The 21,075-nt window shown below is 42.9% G+C and overlaps 1 protein-coding gene across 1 annotated transcript in view; it reads right to left on the reverse strand.

Moving 5' to 3' along the window:
- The window catches only part of CTSF (cathepsin F), a 291,086-nt gene that overhangs the window by 198,024 nt on the left and 71,987 nt on the right, over positions 1 to 21,075 (reverse strand). The window contains exon 3 of the mRNA XM_069207833.1: positions 9,695 to 9,776. Coding sequence (XP_069063934.1) covers positions 9,695 to 9,776 — 82 coding nt within the window. The remainder of the gene's footprint in view (positions 1 to 9,694; positions 9,777 to 21,075) is intronic.

Below are 21,075 nucleotides of genomic sequence, written 5' to 3' on the forward strand. Positions count from 1 at the left end.
ATTTCAGCCAAATTTCAGAGACAAAATCACACTCATATGGGTTTCTGCTGTTCTTTTAATCACTTTCCAGACCCTCTCTTTCAGCAATTAAGATTAATAGCTAAAGCTTTCTCAGTCATCATCATTTAAAAGTGGAAACCGTTCCCTCTTAAGGCACTCTTGAACTGTCTTGCCCTCAGAAATGCTTTAAAACGTGGTTATTTTGCATTAGTACATAGCATTGTTTGGTATTTTGCAATTTATGGTTTCTCCCCTGCCTTAAATTTATTTTCAGTGCCAAGATACCTCAGTAGGCTCTGTGGGCACTGTAGAAATACTTATTACTTCCTTAAAAAAGAGCATAGAGAACGTGTATGCAATGTTACCACAATGATTAATGAGAGTTTTAGTATTTTATATTACGATTCATTTTGAAATCCAAGGTACTTATAAAAGTAAGAAAAAGTAAGATTAAAAACAATGATCCTTTATATTAAAACTTGGGTGACCCCGGATACACTGTGGATACATTTGAATAGACACTACCTAAGTGGAAATTGTCAGAAACACCAGATTTTACCACTGCTGGGAGATGCAAATCTCAATTTAGGAGATTTGTTACCAGACAGGAATAAAACATTATGGGAACTTTTTCAATAAAAACAAACAATATTTTTAAATATTTACAAATAAGAAAATACTACTAGAGAAAAATAGAATATGCAAGAGGGAAAACGCTATCAAAAAATTATCTTCTAGAAAAACGTGGTACAGTTTTACTAACAAACTGTTACTCTAACATGGGTGGGTCATAGAGATTACAGACACTCTATATGGGCACCTTGGCTAGATCTGAGCAGGACTATGGTGGAACTCAAATACCCCTGGGAAATACAAAATATTTTGCTTTGTGGGTTGACAAGCCTGCTACATACAGAAACCATACCTTTCAACTTCACAGGTTATACATCTCCCCTGCTTAATTCACTAAATTTTCAGTAGCAGATACTTTGTTATGTTCCAGAACGCATCCACTTTTATAAATATTGGCCATCAGTAAATTATAATCCACAGATTGACTTAGAACAACAACAAAAAACTGGAATAGCAGATATTTTACTTCTCAGTATGTTAGGAGCTAGAATGATAAAACTGAACATTTTATTTGCAGTATCACTCCTTACAAACGTGCAGATTTTAAACTGCGGGACAGAACTCAAGACATGGACAAATAAATGAATGACCTGTTAAAGAAAAATGGTAGCTTAATTAAATTATTTCACCAATTTGTCCTGTGGGTAAGGGCTTGAAGAGCAAATTAATGTTGAAAGTCACAGAACATAATATTGAGATCTAGAATCCATCAGACAAAAAAGGGCAAGGAAGATAAACAAATGCAAGAGGACAAAGATGAATATTGAAAGTACCCCACAAGAGACTACTCAATGGCCTCTCAGCGTTCATCTAGTCAGTAAGACCCAAAGGTAGCAGACAGTTTCCAATACAATAACAGTAATCGGAGAGTGGAAAACACTGAAACTGGGGAATACAGTGGACGGCCTTTCACTTAAAGTTCTAAAGTGAACAGGACTTGGACTTCAGTAACCCTGCTTGTTAAAGATATGCCCAAAGTCAAGGCTCAGGAGCTGCGTCTGGCTTTGAAAAATGCAGATATGCATGTCCTTCTTGCTAGGCTGTGTTCGAATCATCTGCCCTTAATACATCAATGCCTCACCATTTCAGCTGAATACAGGGAAAGGGTTAACTAATTCATTCGGCAGAACCAGGAGATTAATTAATTTTCTAATGAAGCCATGTAGGCCTGGTCCCCCAGAGACCAAGTGGTTTGACCAGCCTTGTAGGAAGGCAACATCACTACTGCACGAGGCCCTGAAGGAGGTTCCTAGAGATTTAAATAAAATACGTAGATATAGACTAGAGTACAAGGCAGCTATGCAGCACAAGAATAAGGAATTGCAAAATGAGGCCTGGGGAAAATTAATTGGGGCCTGTAGGCTAAAGGATACTAGGGCCTTTTGAACAGAGGCTAATAAGGTTAGATCGGCTGCCCCACAACCAATTCTGTTGTCTCATCCGTCAGCCCGAAAGTCTGGGTAGGTAATTTTTCGATAGACTATAGCTTGAGTGCCAACCATTAATATGAAGAGGAAGAGGTGACATTCTCTTTAGCACTGGAATTTCCCTGCACTGAGATCCTGGAGGCAATTAATGAGTCCCGCAAAAAAAGCCCTGGGCCTGGACGGTGTCCCCATGGATGTTTATAAATCTGCTGCTGAACTTTAGGCCCCTCTTCTTTGCAATGCTTTTAATGCCATGTGCAAAGTCGGCCTCCTGCAGAGCTGGCACCCTGCTGTTATTGAACTAATTTTCAAGAAGGGTAACCAGCAGTCCCCTGGGTGTTATCGACCCATTTTCCTGCTGGTTTCAGCTGTTAAGGTGGTGGGCAGAGCTGTACTTGAGCGCCTCCTCATCTGGATCAAGAAGTCTGACACACTGTCAAATGTGAAATATGTGTTCCGTGAGGGCCTTGGCACGATGGATCAGTGCCTAAACCTCCATCTGCTGGTCAGTAAATACACTGTTACAAGGCAGGTTCTGACTGGCCTTCATGAGATCTTAACTGACCTTGGAATCGAGGCTGACCTGGTGCAGTTTTAAGGCACTTCATAATGATTTGTCATTGATCCCTTCTTGAAAAGGTTTCGGATGCTCTGCTTGTGGGCAGGAAAAAGGCCCCCATAATGCTATACGCAGACAATGCGGTTCTTTTATATCAAACCTGAAATTACCTTAACGTGCTGTTCTAAGAATTTGTGTCTTTTAAGGGGACCCTGGGCCTGGCCACCAATCAAGCTAAGATGTTCATCACGGTATGTAAACCCAGAAACTGTAACATGAGGAGAATTTGCCTGCATGGTCAGTCGGTTGCCCAGACCGAGGACTTCTCATATCTGGGCATTGTTATGAATGCCCGGGGTAATTGGGGCCCCTGTTTAGCCAGAGTGAGGCAGACATTTCTAGATGCGGTGGGCTTTATTTTTAACCTAGTTAAAGTTATTAGGAAAAAAATGGATGCCCCCTCCAGGAAATTTATAAGAGGAAATCTCTTCCATCTCTTCACCTGTGGCGCAGGGATTTGGGGCTATTCCAATATAAGTCACTCCAGATGGAACAAAATAGAGTTTTCAGGCGACTTTTGGGTGTCCCTCCTTCATTCTCCACTTATATTTTAAATCAGGAGCAAGGGATCGATTTCGCCAAAGACATTATTAAACTTGCCCCCTTGACTTTGTGGTGCTCCATCTGGGTGTACCCACATGCTTCGCTAAATAGAGAAATTATCATTGATTGCCTCAATTGTGAAAAAGGCAATAACATCCTGTGGTTTGATTGTATAAGTACCGAACTTACAAAGGTGGGTAGGCTGGCACTCTTTACTAATCCCTCTTCAATTTGTAAAACGAACATACTTTGGGTAAAATCTGCATTTAAGGAAAGGTTGATAGCTCTTACAGAGGGTACAAAACTTTAAAAAAAGGTCCAACATAGAGTATGTGGAGATTCAAATCTCTTCATCTCTGGAACCATATCTAGAGTGGATTTATGGTTCCTGTGATAGGTTATTACTCACCAGGTTTAGGCTAGGTTTTGTAAGGTGGCATCTTGTTTTCCTCTTTGCCAGTTTGAGCCCTCTAAAGTCCTGTTATGCCCTTGTGATGGGTCTTTGCTGCAAAGTCTGTTGCATTTTGTTCTTTTCTGCAAGTTTTGATCTTGATTTTACCAAGAGATTCTTAATCCCAATTTTACACAAACAAGGGCTTGGATTTTCGAGACTAGCACTGGTGTACTTGCTACAGCTTGATTCCCCATCTAACTGTGCTAGTATATGTTCTTTTCTTAAATGTGCAATTACTAGAAGAAATTATTTGATGTTTTAAGTGACAGCTCAAACTTTCGCCCAGTAGTCACAAGTTTTATACTGAATTGTAGATTGTATTTCTGTTAAGGTGTTTGCTTTACACATGGTTTAACTGGACGTGTAATATAATAGTTTGTTTGATAATTTTTAACTGTGTTTTTTTAATTTTATGCATGTTTTTGAAACTAGGGAGAGTGTTTTGTTGTTTGATTTTAGCTGTTTTTAATGTGCTATTATGGTCACTTTTGTGTCCGAAATACAGGTTTTTGGTTGATTGACCCAAAGGGAAGCAGAGTTCAATATGACAAACAGGAACACATGACAGCTTTTCTAACTGCACTGGACAGTTAAACTGCCTCTCCATAAAATTGGCAAAAAGAAACTCACAATGTGAATAAACATGTCATCAAATAACTGAATTTAACAAAGAGAAAAATCTTCAGAAGATTTTCTGTCAGCTATTATGGAATGTATAAAACTCTCAAAGGACGGATCTGATGTGATTTCTCAACAACAGAAAACACTCCCTAAAGAACAAGTGCAAATTACCCTCCACCAGTACTGCAGAATTCTGTCTGATTACTTTCACAAGTTTAATTGAAACTTGCTTCAAGCATTAATAAAAATAAGAATGGCATGCTTAAGGGTAACAATCAAAGGTAAAACATTCTGCATTAACTTATACAAGTACTAGCTCATTAGGGAGTAATTGGATGCAGACTTCAAAAGGTCCATACCAAGGGTCCTCCTCCCACCAAATTAAGAGTTGCCCACCAGCTATGCGGACAACCCTAAACACTGAACTGGATTCATAGCAGTTCCTGCAAATGTCCAAAAAGTGTGATGGATGGTATCTTCAAAATTACAGTATGGTCAGTCAAACTTTAACATGTCATGTTTTTGTTTTTCCAAAAATAAAATCCCAAAGTGGGATCTTATTTTTTTTTTTTTAAACAGGAAGACACCCCCCCCCCCCACCCCCCCACATATCATGGGAGTTTTCTCTCATGGTGTGGGGGTAATTTAAACTTTTTTACTGTCCCTTATCGTTACGAATTTTCAAGGCGGTAATGGAGAAGAAATACTGGCCATTCAACCAACAATTCTAAATCGCACAGGCACTTGAATGGCCAAGCCTCTGAAGGCCCTCACAGAGTCGGGCTGTCGAAGGAGTCTAACGGAGACGGAGTAGTCTCCACCGCTGTCATAATAAAGATCCTTCTGTCTGTAAATCGGAGAGAATTCAGTTTGGCAAAGAGGGTACTCCTTTGCAATTGTGATGGAGTACCCTCTCCTCCAAACTCTAAATCAGCACCTAAGTATCTTAAGTCTATAATAAGGACAAACATTCTAATGGCATTGTTAAATGGTAAACAAATAGAAGCTATCTGATTAATCTAGAACAAAACCTGTCCTATTCATCTATTGCTCTGCAAGGAATTCTATTTAACACAGTATGGTTGGTATGGGTTGCAAGCAGATCATCCTGAAAAGGATCCCATGTTGTAAAGAAACAATGGCTGAAGATGTATAATCCAATGTTCCTTAAGTGTGACAAATGCAAGGCGTGAAAATCCCACTCCAGAATTCCAAGGCTACTTATCAGAGAGTATATGGTTTCCAACTGGCACACATACATGAATGTACTACCATAAAGTGACCTACAAGCAAGTCAACAACTGTTTACTAAAAATTGAAGAAAATCCTTAAAGGGCAATTGAATGTTCACAAACTCAAATGCCGATGTTGAACATTCTACTTTCTTTGAACCATAAACATAAGCAACATATATGTACTGTGATTAGCAAAGTTGAGAGAAAAGTGGGTGACTAGAAAGAGGAGCTAGGATACTGCTGACAGGAAAGCCCAAGATAGGGCAAATTGGCAGAATACTGTTGGGATATCCTCTCTCCAAGAGTATGGTTATTCTAAAGTCAGACTCTCTATAATAATCTATCCTTTTCTGAGAAAATGTTGAAAGGGCTAATTGATCCTAAAGCTTCTAGGATGATAACTTTGATATTATGAGAGACAGTTCTTTTCAGTTGGTATTCTGAAAAGTGATGTGCAAAATGTGTTCAAAGTACATACCATTTGATATCTTGAACCTACATAGGAAGTTCTTAATGCAATTCCTTCAGAGTGATCTTTTTATGCCTTTCACTTACTTCCTGTTAAATTGTCCTTACTGGCCAATGGCACACCTGTGCTTAGACAGTATTTTGTTTACTTGTCCCAAGATTCAGAAGAAAAACTTTCCATACTAGTATAGCGTACATGACAAGAGGTTTCCTTGATCATGTGACTTTTCTGAGAAAGGTAAGATTCAAACATGACCATGGGTCCAACTCTCAGAAAGAGTGTTTTACTATTGATCGTATAGGCTAACCCATATCCTCTGATTTTCTAAGTTGTTCATTTGTTCCGATGAAGAACCAGTAGAAAACTATTGTGTTGGGGGTCAAAACTGGACGTTTATAGATTTTCACTTTTAACTGATGTTAAGATTGGTCCTAAAAACCTGTAACTTCAGTATGTGTTTGCTTAAAATGTTCGATCATATAGGTCAACATTAAATCTTCATGGTTTTATTCACCGGCAAACTCATTGCTCACTCTTGTCCCCAATCACATTTACTGCAGCGTTTTTGGAGCACCTATTTTCTATACATGTATAGTGCCTTACTGTAACAGTAATTAGAGAAATGGTCATTTCATTCACAAGTCTATACAGTTTATTTTCTTAGGAAGCATAGGTTCTAAAGCTTCCTATAAGGGCGCCATGGTTTGGTTTGTGAATATTAGTTAAACAGGTTCCCAAAAATATAGAGTTGCTCCCTATTCAGTGTGACACTAAACATAGGCGAAAGGAAAAGAAACATGCTACCAAACCCATAATCTTCACATTTCAGAATTAATGTATTAGTTTAAAATGTGCAACGGTTCTGGATTATAATCATTGCTTCAGGTTGCGGTCTACTAAAAAACTTGAAAGGGCTGCATTCAAAGCATTGTCTGTGCGTATAAAGAGCCATGTAAAGAGTGAAATAAGTCACTGAAATAGTCACCATGGTGACAGCATATGTAAAAATCAATAGGTATCAAAGGTTAGCATGTTTCTTGCAACTTGTCTGAATAAGGATGTCCAACTTGCATCCAGATGGTAAATACAGATCTGTGCAATCTTTCATCAGCTCAATGAACATTGGTTGGATTGCGTCATCCAAAGCTGACACTATGCCAGGACACCGCATATCACTGAGGGCAAAAGGAGATGTGTAAAGCACTCTGGAAATGTGCAATACTGCCTTGAAATGTGTCATCGGGTGCCTCCTTCATCCTCTGGTCATTTTGTGAAACTTTGTGCATTTGCACATCACCAGCCCTGTAAGTTCACACATTGGAATGCGGGGACACAGATACACCACAGACTGACAAATTGGTTAATTTTGAGAGCTAACCATCTACATCTTCATTTGCAGACATAAAAAAAATCAGACCAAAGCAGGGTCTTTTAAAAATGTGACTATGCTGGTCTATCCAATTCTCTGATTCAACCAACTCCTATTTAAGATAATATATGGAGAGGCTCCAGGTACCACTGGCTTCACTTAACTAATAATTTAGATCTCAATTCCTGGTGCAAGCTAGGTTTATGCACCTCCAAATATACTACTGTGGCATAACTTTCACTGAAAGATCTGACCCTCAAGTTGGAAGCAACCACAAGCGTTAGAGGTTAGATGTATGGCAACAGACCTTATTCAAACAAATTACTACAACAAACGATAATCCCGACCTAACTAAAAAATCTCTATGATTCATGACTCCTTTCTTCAGCCATGAATATATGATTTCAAAATTAAGTATTTAAATACAAATGTGTTTTGTATGCTCAAACACCAACCAAATTTTAATACAGCACTTCTTGTCAGCTAATGAGAAACATCAATCCAAACGAGGATATGGGGAGTTAGTTGACCAAGCATGGCCCTTGACTAAGGGCAGAGGGACCACACTCATGCTCCCTTTTTCAAGCATGACGAGTGTCAGGCTGAGCAAAGGTCAGCTTACCAGACACCCATCATGTTGAAGCCAGCAGTCAAGTGCTCAAAAATATGCTAATATGCAGGTGCCTGGCCGACTGAGCCAAACTATGCTGGACTGAAGATTTCACAGCCCTGGCAGCCAGAGGGCTTGACCTCATCAGCCCAGCAAACAGTTGTGAAAGGCTCCCCTTCATTACAAAGAAGTGCATCACCGAGAGTCTCAGACCTAGGCACTTCAGTTTTGAGCCCTGAAGTGCCCTGGCCGGGCTGTCCATCGGTGATGCCTTATGGGGTGGGGTTAGCAACTCTCACTGACTCCATCCCAACTTGTAACGAGTTAGGGAAGGTCTTACTCTCATTGGTTGACCAATGAGGTCAGCTAATAAGAGAAGGTGGCGGGATTGTTCCTGAGTCTGTTCCTTCCTTGAAACCTTCAGGAACTAACAAGGCCTTTCTGCTGACCACCTGATGTCACTGCCGTGACCCGGTAAGTGTTTGTTTAATGTTGTTGTGTTTGTGTGTATACGTATGTGCTTGTGAATCATGAGTATATATGTGTGGGCTTGTGAAAAGATGGCTGTGATTGAATGTGCATGTAGATGGGTAAATGTGAGTATGTATGCGTTTGCAAGTGGTTGGGTACAAGTGAGTGTGCACCTGACTCACTGCTCAGCCACATTACGAGCTGCCAATGTGGTTGACCACCACATTCATTGACAATGTCTAATTAAAAATATTCTGTGGCCAAAGACAAGCAAAAGCTTTTCACATTGCCCCTTGCTCAACAGAAATTGAATGTCAGCAGAAAATACCCATCACTACTTTCACGAATTTGTCAGTCACCATGGCTTGGTAAAGGTCCCACGGGTTATAATGTAAGCAAGGAAAATTGATCCTCTTTCCCTGTTTGGGTAGTAAAAGACAGACGTAACTGGGGTTCATTGGGCCCCTCACAACCCTGTCCCCAGTGCCATAGCAACGTCTGCCCAATTATACCGATGATCCTAGACAGATGACTACACAAAGCCAATATTTCATTGCAAAGTTATATTTCTTTTCAGTTGTTGTTTAATCCCGTTTCTCTCTTCCACCAACAAAACATAAACATCCTCCATGTGAATAAATTGGGACTACCTTACAGGTATAGTTTTACAGTTTTACAATTCTTTAAACTATATATAAGAGGCATAAGATAACTCAGAGCTTTTGGTTTGCACGGATTATGTTCAAACAACCCTTCATGTCACCTCGAGTGAAAACGGATCCAAATTAGAATTGTACTAAGTATACCATGTATTGAACTTGTTTGAAAATGACAGAATGGTTGCGAACATCCGACATTGGGAAATCACTTAGTCTGTTTTTCCAAACATGACCTCTGACTTCTCATCTAGCTACTAAGAAGAAGCCCATTTGGGTAAGGATATGACGTCCTTGCAGTACACAATCGAGATTAGTCTTTCAAATTCAAGGAAAATAAAGCAATGTATAATATAGTGTGATAAACTTGACCGGAAGGCAAGTCCACAAATCTGGATATTTAAGGCAAACCAAGAGCTAATGAGGGTCTAACATAAGGAACCAGCAGCACTAGTCTGTGCTACATTGGGAATTACTGCCCAATAGTTCACAAGTACTCTGAAGGAGGATTCAAGGAGCCAGATTCGGTGGGAAACTCTCAGCCTCTTCATCTTTTTACACGAATAAAAGTCACTCTTCCCACGTACTGACTGAACTGCAGTTGGACTTCCTCAGTTCTGCACGATCTGTCATGAGCTCTTCATAGACTAAGACATCGCAGTCCAGAGCCTGTTGGGAATGAAAGAGAAAGAAAAAGAATTACTTATGTTAGGAGTTTGATGCAGCCCTCCAACCCACAGAAGTAAACCCAACAGCTTAAAATGTAAGACAAATAAGAAAACTGTCACATTCCCAATATGGGCAGAGGCAAGCAGTTGGGTCAATGCCCATTTCAATGAAATCGGGAATGAACCTTCGCAATGGCAGGGACATTTTTTAGGCTTATGAATTTGGTGAAAGACATCGGTAGAGAAAAACAGCCGTGTTGGACAGGAAATTGTCTGCTTCCTCTTCAGCTGGTCATCCTTTTTACATTTATATTCTCATATTTTGTCAGGGAAGGGCGAGGTATATGGAAGATATCCTCACCTGTGAAGTAAAACATTACTTAACTGTAAAAAAAAGTTTGGAGCGCATAACATTATTGATTCACATACTGCGTTCTCTCCTGTCCTCTAATGTTAAGTTCAGAATATTACAGCTCGTTTTTTTTCTCTGAAGTCTTTGTTCTGATTTTAGGCATGTGTTGAATGACTCGTTATCAAATCCAGTGAAACCCTCGCGAATATGGACATAGGCCCCTTCCTTTCATTATATCCTTTATCCCCAATCGATGTGTATCTAAATGCTTGTATATTCACCATATGAGATCTGCTTCTATCATGTCTCCAGGAAGGTGACATAGTAGCAAGTAAATCTGCAACAGTGCAAGCTGCAAACCGATTGTTGCATAAAGTTTTTCATTTACAACTGGTATTGCTGTAGATCTCATATTGTGCACAGAGTAGAAAGCCGTACCCTCTACCTATAGCGTGGTGGCTTGAGGGAAGTAGCAGATGGTAAAGCAAATAAAGTTTCTTAAACTATTTTATGTGTTGTGCTTCTTGGCCAGCTTGTAAATCCATACAATAATGATCTGTGAGTGATTATGTTGCTACTTTTCAAATGTCACTTAAAGGAATGGTTTCTAAAAAGGTCACTGGTGCATCAGTCTTGTAAGCAGAATGACCATGTGGAGTATCATGAAGCATTAGTTAGATATATATCTAACAATCCATCTGCCAGCAACCTGCTTGGAAATGCTTGTACCTTAATTCTATTGTGCAGAAGTTAGGTTTTTTATGCTAAGCCTAATAAGCTCAATAGATAAATGTTCTCCTAATGAATGTAAAAACCTTTATGACACATTTTGTGGATGGGGTTTTGTCAAGATGGCAGCCTGATTGTACGCTCAGAACCAGGCTCCGAGTGTGGCCCAGAGTAAATCCTATATAACCCTGCAACACCCCACTTTCCAGACCCCACCACCCAGTCCACAGGAACTGGCGCTACAGGGGGACTTGAAGTGAGCAGAACCGCGGTCCCCATTTGGTGATCTATGGGAGAGGCGTGATGGAGTGCAGACACTGTGACTGCAGGAGGGTGAGGACGCAGGGCTGCAGAACGAGTTTAGCAGCTCCCAGAAACAAGGCATCACCGGCAGTGCCACTATGCTCTCCAGGGCCCAGTCCAGAGGTGCAAAGAATGGCTGGAACTGCAGGGCCTGACCTTCGAACATGGCAGGGCCACATGACTAAGTTTGTGGTGCACTGTCGATCAGCTTCGCTAATGCCTCCGCATATCTACTCAGAGCGGTGCCAGTCCTCCCAAGCGGTGACAGCACATGGGTGCCTGTGATGGGGTCCACTAACTGTGAGGTCCTTGTGGACGAGGTTTCTAGAAATGGCATATTACCAGTGGGGTCAAACAATACCCGTGGTGTCGACCTGAGACCAGCAGCTCCCCTCACCCTGTAAAAGGCACAGGATTGTGGCGATCTACCTGACATGGCTAAAGGATTGCCCTTCTGGGGACCTGGTACGTGACCAGATCGAGGTAAGGGCAGAGTCTACCTTCCCTGGTCACAGGGGGCACCTGTTCAGGCCGTGTACCACACACCCGGTTGCAGAGCATCAGCCAAAGCCTAGGAGCCAAGGTGGGGACACTCCAGGCAATACATGACACCAAGGTCCTGATTTAGATTTCGGTGAAGGAATTACTCCATCACAACAGTATATCCTGATTGGATACATTGGAAACAATGGGATGCAGATTTCGGTGGACGGAATATCCGTCACTATTGTGACGGAGTAACCCATCCGTCAAAATCGAATTCAGGCCCTAAGTCATCAATGGAGATGAAAATAGACACTGTCACTATTGAGGAGACTCTGCTACATGCTGACCAAAAGAAGCTGACAGAATGTGTGGATGACACAGAATCCTCATTAAGAGCACTGCGTCCCACAGTGACAAAACAGTGCTGGCTAGCAGACCTCCAAGTTCTTATCTAATGAGAGAGCACATTGTATCCCGGGACGCATACCGCAATAGGGAGCACCACCATGCCCAATCGTCACCAAGCTGCTCTACTCTAGGGACAGAGATTTACTCCTGCAACTTTTTTGAGCCAAAAGCCCATGGCAGTTTGAGCAATCTGCTGTGACTGCCTACCCAGATTATACTACATCTGTCTAAAAACAACCTGATTTGTCCATGGTGATCAAACAGCACTTGCGCACATTGCCATGCCAGTGGTAATCCCCTGGACTGCTGATGAAATTGTGTGACCAAGAGGTCACCCAAGAAGGACATGGTAAATATAAGAAGTTTGGGGCCGAAAGCCAAGGGCACAATAGAAAGTTAGCATTGGGCCTCCTAATGGCCACGTTTAGATTGCTCATTCTAAGAGCTGGGAGGGGCCATGCTGGAGCCAAGGATGTGGGATTCGCTTTTTGTAGGAAGCCTGAGAACAGACGATCATGGCTACTTTGTTGCTGTTATGGCATCTGTTTTTATTTCCTTGTAGAGCGCAACAGCGTGGTCAGAAGCTGCCTGGCTCCGCCATCTGGACTTCATCTCAGGTGGTCTAACCTGTTCGTTTTATTCTGTTTATGTTTTAATGTTCGCACTTTTAATTTTGTTGTACTGCTTTCACCAGTATCTCCTGCCTGTTATGGAAGCCTTCCAGGAGGGTGCAGAGATGCTGTGCTCAAGTTTGGTTTTAGATGCCCCCTGGTTTCAGTACGCCATTAGCACAGCCAAACCCCCTTCTTGCGGCGGCCTATTTAGTCCTGTCAGCTGCACGGCCGCTGCCAATTAAGCTTCTATAGGAAGCCTGAGAACAGCAGATCATGGCTACATTGTTGACGTGGTGACATCTGTTTTTATTTCCTTGTATAGCGCGGCAGCATGCTCAGCAATTGCCTGGCTTAGTCACCTGGGACGTCACCTGGGAGCCATCTCAGGTGGTCTAACCTGTTCATTTTATTCTGTTTATGTTTTAATGTTCGCACTTTTTATTTTGTTTTATTGCTTTTGTCAGTATCTCCAGCCTGGTAGGGTAGCCTTTCAGGAGTAAGCAGAGCTGCTGTGCTCCAGTTTGGTTTTAGTTGGCTTCCCGGGTCTCAGTGCGCAGTCGGCATAGCCATGTCCCCTTGTTGAGGCAGACTATTTAGACATGTCAACTACACTGCCCCTGCAGATTTGTCTCATGTAGGAAGTCTGAGAACATCTTGATTGTGGCTACATTGTTGCTGTGGTGACATCTGTTTTTCTTTCCTTGTAGAGCGTGGCAGCGCAGCCATCTCAGGTGGCCTACCCTGTTTGTTTTATTCTGTTTATGTTTCAATATTTGCACTTTTTATTTTGTTGTATTGCTTTCGTCAGTATCTCCCGCCTCGTAGGGAAGCCTTCCAGGAGGAAGCTGAGCTGCTGAGTTCCAGTGTGATTTTAGTTGGTCCCTTGGTGTCAGTGCGCAATCCGCCCGTGCCCGGAGGGCACTAGGGTCCAGGCCCCCCGGTCGTCCAGAGTCTGCCCCTTTGCAATACACTTCGAGGGAGTTAAGGAAATTGGCCCCTGCCACCCCTAATGACCCATGTCAGATCTTGGGTCCAATGCAAGCTGTTGATTAAATTGCGGCTTCATCTTTCAGACCTTATGAACACTTACGACTTTGGAGACTAAGGTGCTGAATTCTTCCCATAAGGCACCCTTTTACTCTGGGAACTGCAGTTCACTAGTGACAGACAAACTTGAGGAATTTGATTTTCTCACTGACTATTCACCGGACACCATTTGCCTAATCGAGATATAGCGAACATACTTTCATCACCAGACGTGCTACCAGCATTACCTAAGGGATATGCAATTGTTAGGTGGGATAGATGACTGCAGTGAGGGGCGGTATCTCTATTATTTATAGGCAAACACACCTTTGCACCTTTTTAGAGGTTTCTATTGAAGGCTGTGAGGCTGTTTTCTTTTCGCTGGCGTTATCCGGCAATTTCAGAGTAGCAGGGTTCCTTTTATATCGTCCTCCAGGCCAGGCCACAGACTTTGCAGCCTCTCTTGCAGACATCCTATCAGCCTGCATCCTGAGGTATGCAAATTTCACAATTACTGGAGACCTCAATCTCCACTTTGAGGACGGTAAGTGGCGAATGGCAGCTGCCTTGACAGCTGGCCTGGAAGCTCTGCAGGTAGCACAACTGGTACATGTACCTACACATAAACTGGGACATATGTTGGACCCCATTTCTTTCAAATCTAGTCAATTTAGTGGTGGATTCTCCGCTCCCTCTTCCTTAGACAGATCATTTTGCATTCCCTTTTCATATCAATATTGGCACGCCGCCCCAATACCGGTCCCTGGGCAACCAGTTAAAACAAGGAAATGGGCTGAGGTGACTCCTAGTGCTTTCTTCCAAGTGCTAGAAGTGAGACACCCCATATTATCAGACTGTGTAAACACTGCTGTAGCACAACTAGCAGACTGGATAAAGAGTGCATTGGACCACGTAGCACCGCAGGTCTATTGCACTATGAAAAGAATGAAGCCCTCGGTGACCTGGTTTAACGAGGAGCTAGCTGTGCTGAAAAATAACTATAAACGCCTTGAATATGTTTGGTGCAGAAAGTATGATCCCACCAATATGGCTACTTACTTGACAGCTCTGAAGAGTTACCATAGGCATATTAGAACGACGCGTCGTGGATACTATGCCACTAAAATTGAGATGGCTTACAATTCCTCTTGAAAACTTTTCGCGATAGTGAAGTCATTAACCTCTCTTGACCGGGATTCAGCAGTGACTCCACCATCAGAAGAACAATGCAATGCTGTGGCTCAATATTTTTATGACAAGGTGGCAATGATTTATTCTACTTTTCCAGAGGCAGTAAGAGATGCTACTTGTCTTAAGGCCTGGTTTGAGCCTGCTGGAGACAATGCAGGACTCTCTAGCATTAAACCTATTTCTGTGGAGTATCTAACCAATCTGTTAGATCAGGAGCCTGTAGAGACCCTGCCTTCTCAGCCATTTTGGAGTGAGGGATAGAGATGTTGGCTCCTACAACAGAGGAGCTGCTTAACAACTCTTTCAGGTCTGGTTTGATTCCCCAGTCTTGAAAACACACAACCCTAATGCCACTTCTTAAGAACCACTATTGGACCCTACAAACCCGGAAAACTTTATACCTGTGTTGCTGCTTCCTTTTGTGTCCAAAGTGGCAGAAATATATGTAAACTTACAACGTTCCACCTTCATGGAAGAAAGAGATCTCCCCTATAAGTCCCATTCAGGTTTGTGGCCGCAGTATAGCACCAAGTCTGCTTTGTTGCTTGCCTCTGAGACCATCCAGCAGGTGATGCACAAAGGAGACACAACAGCCTTGGTGCTGTTGGACCTCAGCACAGCCTTTGATATAGTGTCCTACAGCCTCCTTTTTGAGCGGCTGTGGAATTGTGGGATAGGTGACAAACATTACTGTGGTTCCCTTCCTTTCTTAAGAACCACACTTTTAAGATGGCTCAAACACCCAACTGCTCCAAATTTTTTCCCACTACAGCAGAGGGTACCACAGGGCTCGTTTCTGAGCTCTACTCCCTTCAAATTGTATATGAGCACCCTGGACGATATCATCAAACGTTACGACTTTAACACTGTATCGTACGCCGACGATACACAATTGATCATCACTCTTTCCCAGGACATCAATAACACAGCGGCTTTTTTTAGATTAAGCCTGTCGGAGATCGTTGAGTGGATGAGCTTCAGTTGCCTTACACTTAACACCAGGAAAACAGAGGTCCTCATTTGGCCCTCGATTTGGTCCTCAGCCTGGTGGCCTGACTCGGTAGGGCCACTACCTGTACCCAAGCCTAGAGCTAAGAACATAGGCATTTGGTTTGACTTAAGGCTGTCAGTTGACAATCAAATTATGAACCTGGCGGGTCAATGTCTTGGGACTGAAAGAACCTTAAACAAGATCTTGGACTTTCTCCCCGAAGCAGCTCGGAAGACAGTAGTCCAGTCGTTATTGATACCTAGACTGGAATATTGCAACGTTTTAAACCTGGGGGAATTAAAATATTGCCTGAAAAGATTGCAGCGGGTGCAGAACATGCTGGCCCGGCTGTTGCTGAAACTCCGAGACGGGCCCATAAGGCCCCAGCGCTGGCACAATTGCACTCTCTTCCTTTAAAGGAAAGGGTCTCCTTTAAAGGCATGTCCTATTGCCACAGAATTCTCAATAAAAAGCCCCCCCCCCTGATATCTGCACTTTGTAGTTAAACCACGCATCCCTAGAAGGAATTTGAATCTGCAGCCTTCTGCGCCTGTACTCCCACCGTGTACCAACAGTGCTTCCTTTGGTGTCTTTGCTGCTAGAAATGTGGAACTCTCTCCCCTTATCACTCAGGCAAAAGTCCTCAGAGTTAGCTTTCCGGATGAATCTGAAAACCTGGTTCTTAACTGAACCTGATGTGGCTTCTCTGGGCTGAATCTCCGGAACGAATACTGCAGCGCCGGGACACCTCTAGTGAGGTAGTTAGGCACTCTTTAAATCACCTTATTATTATTATTATTATTATTAAGAAGTCACTGCAACCCCTACTAGTGGTTTGCAAGCGGGTACGCCTGTGAGCATGGTTATATGTTTGAGTGTTTAGATGGGGGGTGTTAGCCTGCTTATCCTGGGGAGTGGGAGTTGGGCTGCATTTTGTTGGTTATTTGCTGGGGGGCACTTGCGTCTTATCCTATGAACTGATTTGACATTTGATACCGATGATTGCAAGGTTGTTTAAGGTTGATGACACCGTGGGAGGTGGTGGAGGCGACCAGGAAGGGGTGAACAATACACCTATGTCATCTGCGTTGAATGATAAATTTCTATCATGGTATGTAAGGGGGATGCACACAATGGCTTAACATTATACAATAATCTTGTATCTGAAAAGGAGAAGAGTCCAGGTGGTTATGATGCAATAGATGCATCTCACAGCTAGGGGGGACAGCACTACACAGATGCTGGAGAGTGCAGCCTGGAGTGGGAATACCTCTATGGGGTGATGGCTCAGATGGGACTAGCCGGAGGATTTTTTGCCTGGATCAGGCTATTATACACCAACCCTACAGCCAGAGTCTGCACTGGACAGGTTGTCTTAGAAGGGTATAGGGTGGAGAGAGGAATGCAGCAGTACTGCCCACTATCTCCACTACTGTTTGTCCTAGCTATGGAGCCAAAGGCCTGACTGGCTTGAACGGGCAACAGATTTCAAGAGCTTCAGATAGGGCTGAGATACCATCACATCGAGCTCTATGCAGACGACCTGGTACTTCTCCTCAGAAACATGACCACGGACCTGGTGAGAGCCAAGCAAATGTTGGCAGAATTCGGCACCTTATCAGGCTAAATGGCAAAAATCACAGCTATTCCCTGAGTGCGGATTGTCCACCTCCAGACACACTGGGGCTTCTGCAATGGGAATCCTGATGCCTTCAGTACCTGGGGACGGAAATCCACTATGACAGACACAGGGGTGTGGAATTTAATAAAATATCTACTTGTCCATGAGACAGGCTGCTTCTTAAATCTACTTGTCCTGAAAAAAAATCTACTTGTCCCTTTGGTGCCATGTAGTGTGGCGACAAATTATGGCAGCAATCTCATTTCATAAGAGCTCTAATAAAAGACTCTCTGATTATGCCAAGATACTGTAGTCAGGCTTGAATACTTGCAATTTCAAGCCCTACTATAGCAAGCAGGAGGAAGCAGTAAGCACTAGTTCCAGAGCTGGAGTGCCTTTAAGTCTGCAAACCTACTAGCTTGCATGTTTTAAGGATTTTCACCAGCTCTTCTCTAACCTTTTCCAATAATTAGAAAGGTTGGAAATTTACTTCTGACAATGGCAGAAGTAGAAGTTCTTCCATGGTTGGGAAAAAAAGTGTTTTTTAGGGAAAGTGAACTTGTAAACACTCAACAGATTTTCACATGAGCAAATCTACACATGCATAGTTGCTCATGCTAAAATACACTTTGCAAATATTTTCTAGGAGTACGATTTCCTGGTCTACTTCTGTAAGTTCTTGTGAATTCATGAAAGCCACTAATTCAAATACATATACCGTGGATGCAATTTTGTGTCTATCTTTAAGAACTGGGTCCCTATTTAGGTCTGGTGCTAACAAAGACATTTTGTTTTTATTAAACTTCTATTTCTTTCTGTATCTATTAGCTGGCTTTACTGTGAGTGATCGCATTCTGCTCTTCCACAATGAGCATATTGGCACACAAAGTAGTTTTGTTCAGTGCCAGGAACTACTCTGGCAATCAGTGGCATAATAAAACTAGAGGGGCCCATTGCAAAGAACATGTAGGGGTCCTTCCTCCAGACTCAGGGCAGGTACTGTGCTGAGGGGGCCCTCTAGAGGTGGGCTGTGGGGCATTTGTTATGCCACTGGTGGCAATGTGTGCTTTTTGAGATCAAAAGCTTTTTTTCTTTTTGCCAGTGTTTGTTAGGATGGTGAGAGCCTGGCAGCTCCCACAACAATAAAGCGTTACAAAAGCCAAGTCAAAACAAGACACGCATTGACGAAACCAAAAGACTGACAAAACATGTCGGATGTTGGCTTAGCCAGTGCTTGTTTATCCTCATGTTTCCCATAATCTTGTTGAAAATAGTTACACTGGTTTTCCATTAGGAATATTTTTGGAAATAGTAGCATGCATCAACACATTTTACTAAATGACTCTTTAAATAAATAGCACCTAAAGATTTATAGAAGCGAAACATTTATTTTCCTACTTGCCTTTTTTCTGAACATTGTATTTTAAAAGAGAAGAGTTATCCCTCTTGTTTACAAGCTTCTGAAAACATTTGCATCTAATCAAGGAGCATTCTGGGAGCCTTATACTGTTAAACTTTTCAAACGTATGTACACTTTTTTTTTTTTACTGGAACCACTGTCCGTAGTGCAGTGTGACCTTAAAACGTTTATTTACAGTGCTCACCCTAATAATGAAGGATTTTCATTAATTAACCATAAATACAAGTTTGAACAGCATTAACGTAAGGACACACTTATTACCTCAACTGCAGACAGTTCCCTTCTATGTAAGCTGGCAGCCAAAGGGTTTGTGCTGCAGGGGGTTGGGCCTACTTGCCCCAAGGACAAAATAAGCATGAAAACTTGTTGTTGCCCTTGACCTCAAACAATATGTCCTGGGCGACAGGCGAAAGGAAATCCACATCCCTGCACACAGGACATGCTGGATGGGAATGTCATACAAGCGATTAGATCACTTAGGTCCTGCATTGAATGTTATCAAACGCTCCCACTATATCTGGCAGGTCAAGCAGCTCTACATAGGATGGTAGCTCTCCCAAGATTGCTGAATTTGTTTTCTGTGTATCCACTCTGGATTCCACAAGCAATGTTGAAAGATCTAAACACCTGAACTATAGCTTTTCTGTGAGGATCAGGGCAGAGAAGAGTAGCCCTTTCTGTATTACAACACCAATCTGGGGATGGTGGCCTTGCGGTGCCGGAATTTGAATCTTACTATCTAGCTGCACAATTGTAGTGGTACATGCAATGTCTTGCAATGTGGCAAGCACCAGACAGATCTGTGAGAACCTTCAGTACGCTCCAATCCTCTTCCAGTGTTTAATGAAAGTCCTGCTTGGAATGGGCCAAGCTGCAGATGGAGACACATAGGATACATAGGTCTTTGGAGTCATACAGCGGTGTTGGAAACGTTGTCTGCAGAAAATACGGACGCACACCCTGTATTCAACTGACCTACCTTTACAAATACTGAACGCAATGCCCCAGGGAGTTAGCTGGGAGGAGTTGACAGCTTGGATAGAGGCAGGCATAACAAAAGTGGGGGACTTATTTAGAACAGGTGAGCTCCTGCCCTTTGAAGAACTTCAAGAAGAATTTGGCTTACCTCAAGGTCACTTCCTACTTCACAGAGCAGTCACAGCTACTGTCCGAAAACATTAGAGGGCCGGCCTAATGGAACCACAGGCTCATGCTGCAGTCCGTTACATGTCCATATCGGCGAGCATGATAAAGGCGGTCATATGCTTGTACAGAATAACTGGCAGAGATATGCTCATACCATTACATACCCTGAAAACTAAATGGGAGGAGGATTTTTGAGCCCCCATCCCAGATAAGGCCTGGGTGAACATCTTAGACAGAACCCTGAAAACATCCAGTACTGCCAGCTTTAAGTTGATTAACTACTTTACTCTAAACAGAGAGTACCTTACACCAAGCCATAGAAACAAGTACTTCCACATGACAGGGGCGACCTGTCCCCAATGTAGGGCGGAGCTGAGATTAAGCACATGTTTTGGGACTGGCAGAAGTCATGAGAGTAGTGGCAGTCACCATCGATAGAGAGGTCCCATGTACGCTGGGGCATTGTGTCGTAGGCTGGTTCCCCACATCTCCGAGACAAAAGTAACCAGAAGATTCCAGGACCTTGCAAATATTCTGGCAAAGAGAGAAATCACATGCCACTGGAAGGAACCAGCGGGCCTTGCATAACAGCATGGTGAAAATAACTTGAGGAGTGGGCTACATGCAAAGGAAAAGTGCTACATAGGTAGAAGCGAAGAGGTCTGCGACAACTAGAAATACTGCGCACTTGGGAAGGGTTGGTGGAGAGTCTGAAAGGGCCGGAGGCGCAGTCCTGAGCATTGTAAATAGCTCATTCCCCAACTTCAACCCCATAACAGTGGAGGACCAAGGAACATGCTGGACACAGCAGAACCAGAGCATGGGCAACAAGTACACAACAACCCCCCACCCCGGACACCCAGGACTACCTACCCAACACACACATCACTATCTCTCACCTGTTACGAGACACACAAGGCAACCAACCTGAGATAAGACTCCTTCACACAAACTGTTGATGCGACTCAAAGAGAATGGGAGGGGTGGGAGAGAGAGAACTGGTGTGACTGGAT

Source organism: Pleurodeles waltl, chromosome 9 (genome assembly GCF_031143425.1).
Source record: "Pleurodeles waltl isolate 20211129_DDA chromosome 9, aPleWal1.hap1.20221129, whole genome shotgun sequence".
Taxonomy (NCBI): Eukaryota; Metazoa; Chordata; class Amphibia; order Caudata; family Salamandridae; genus Pleurodeles; species Pleurodeles waltl.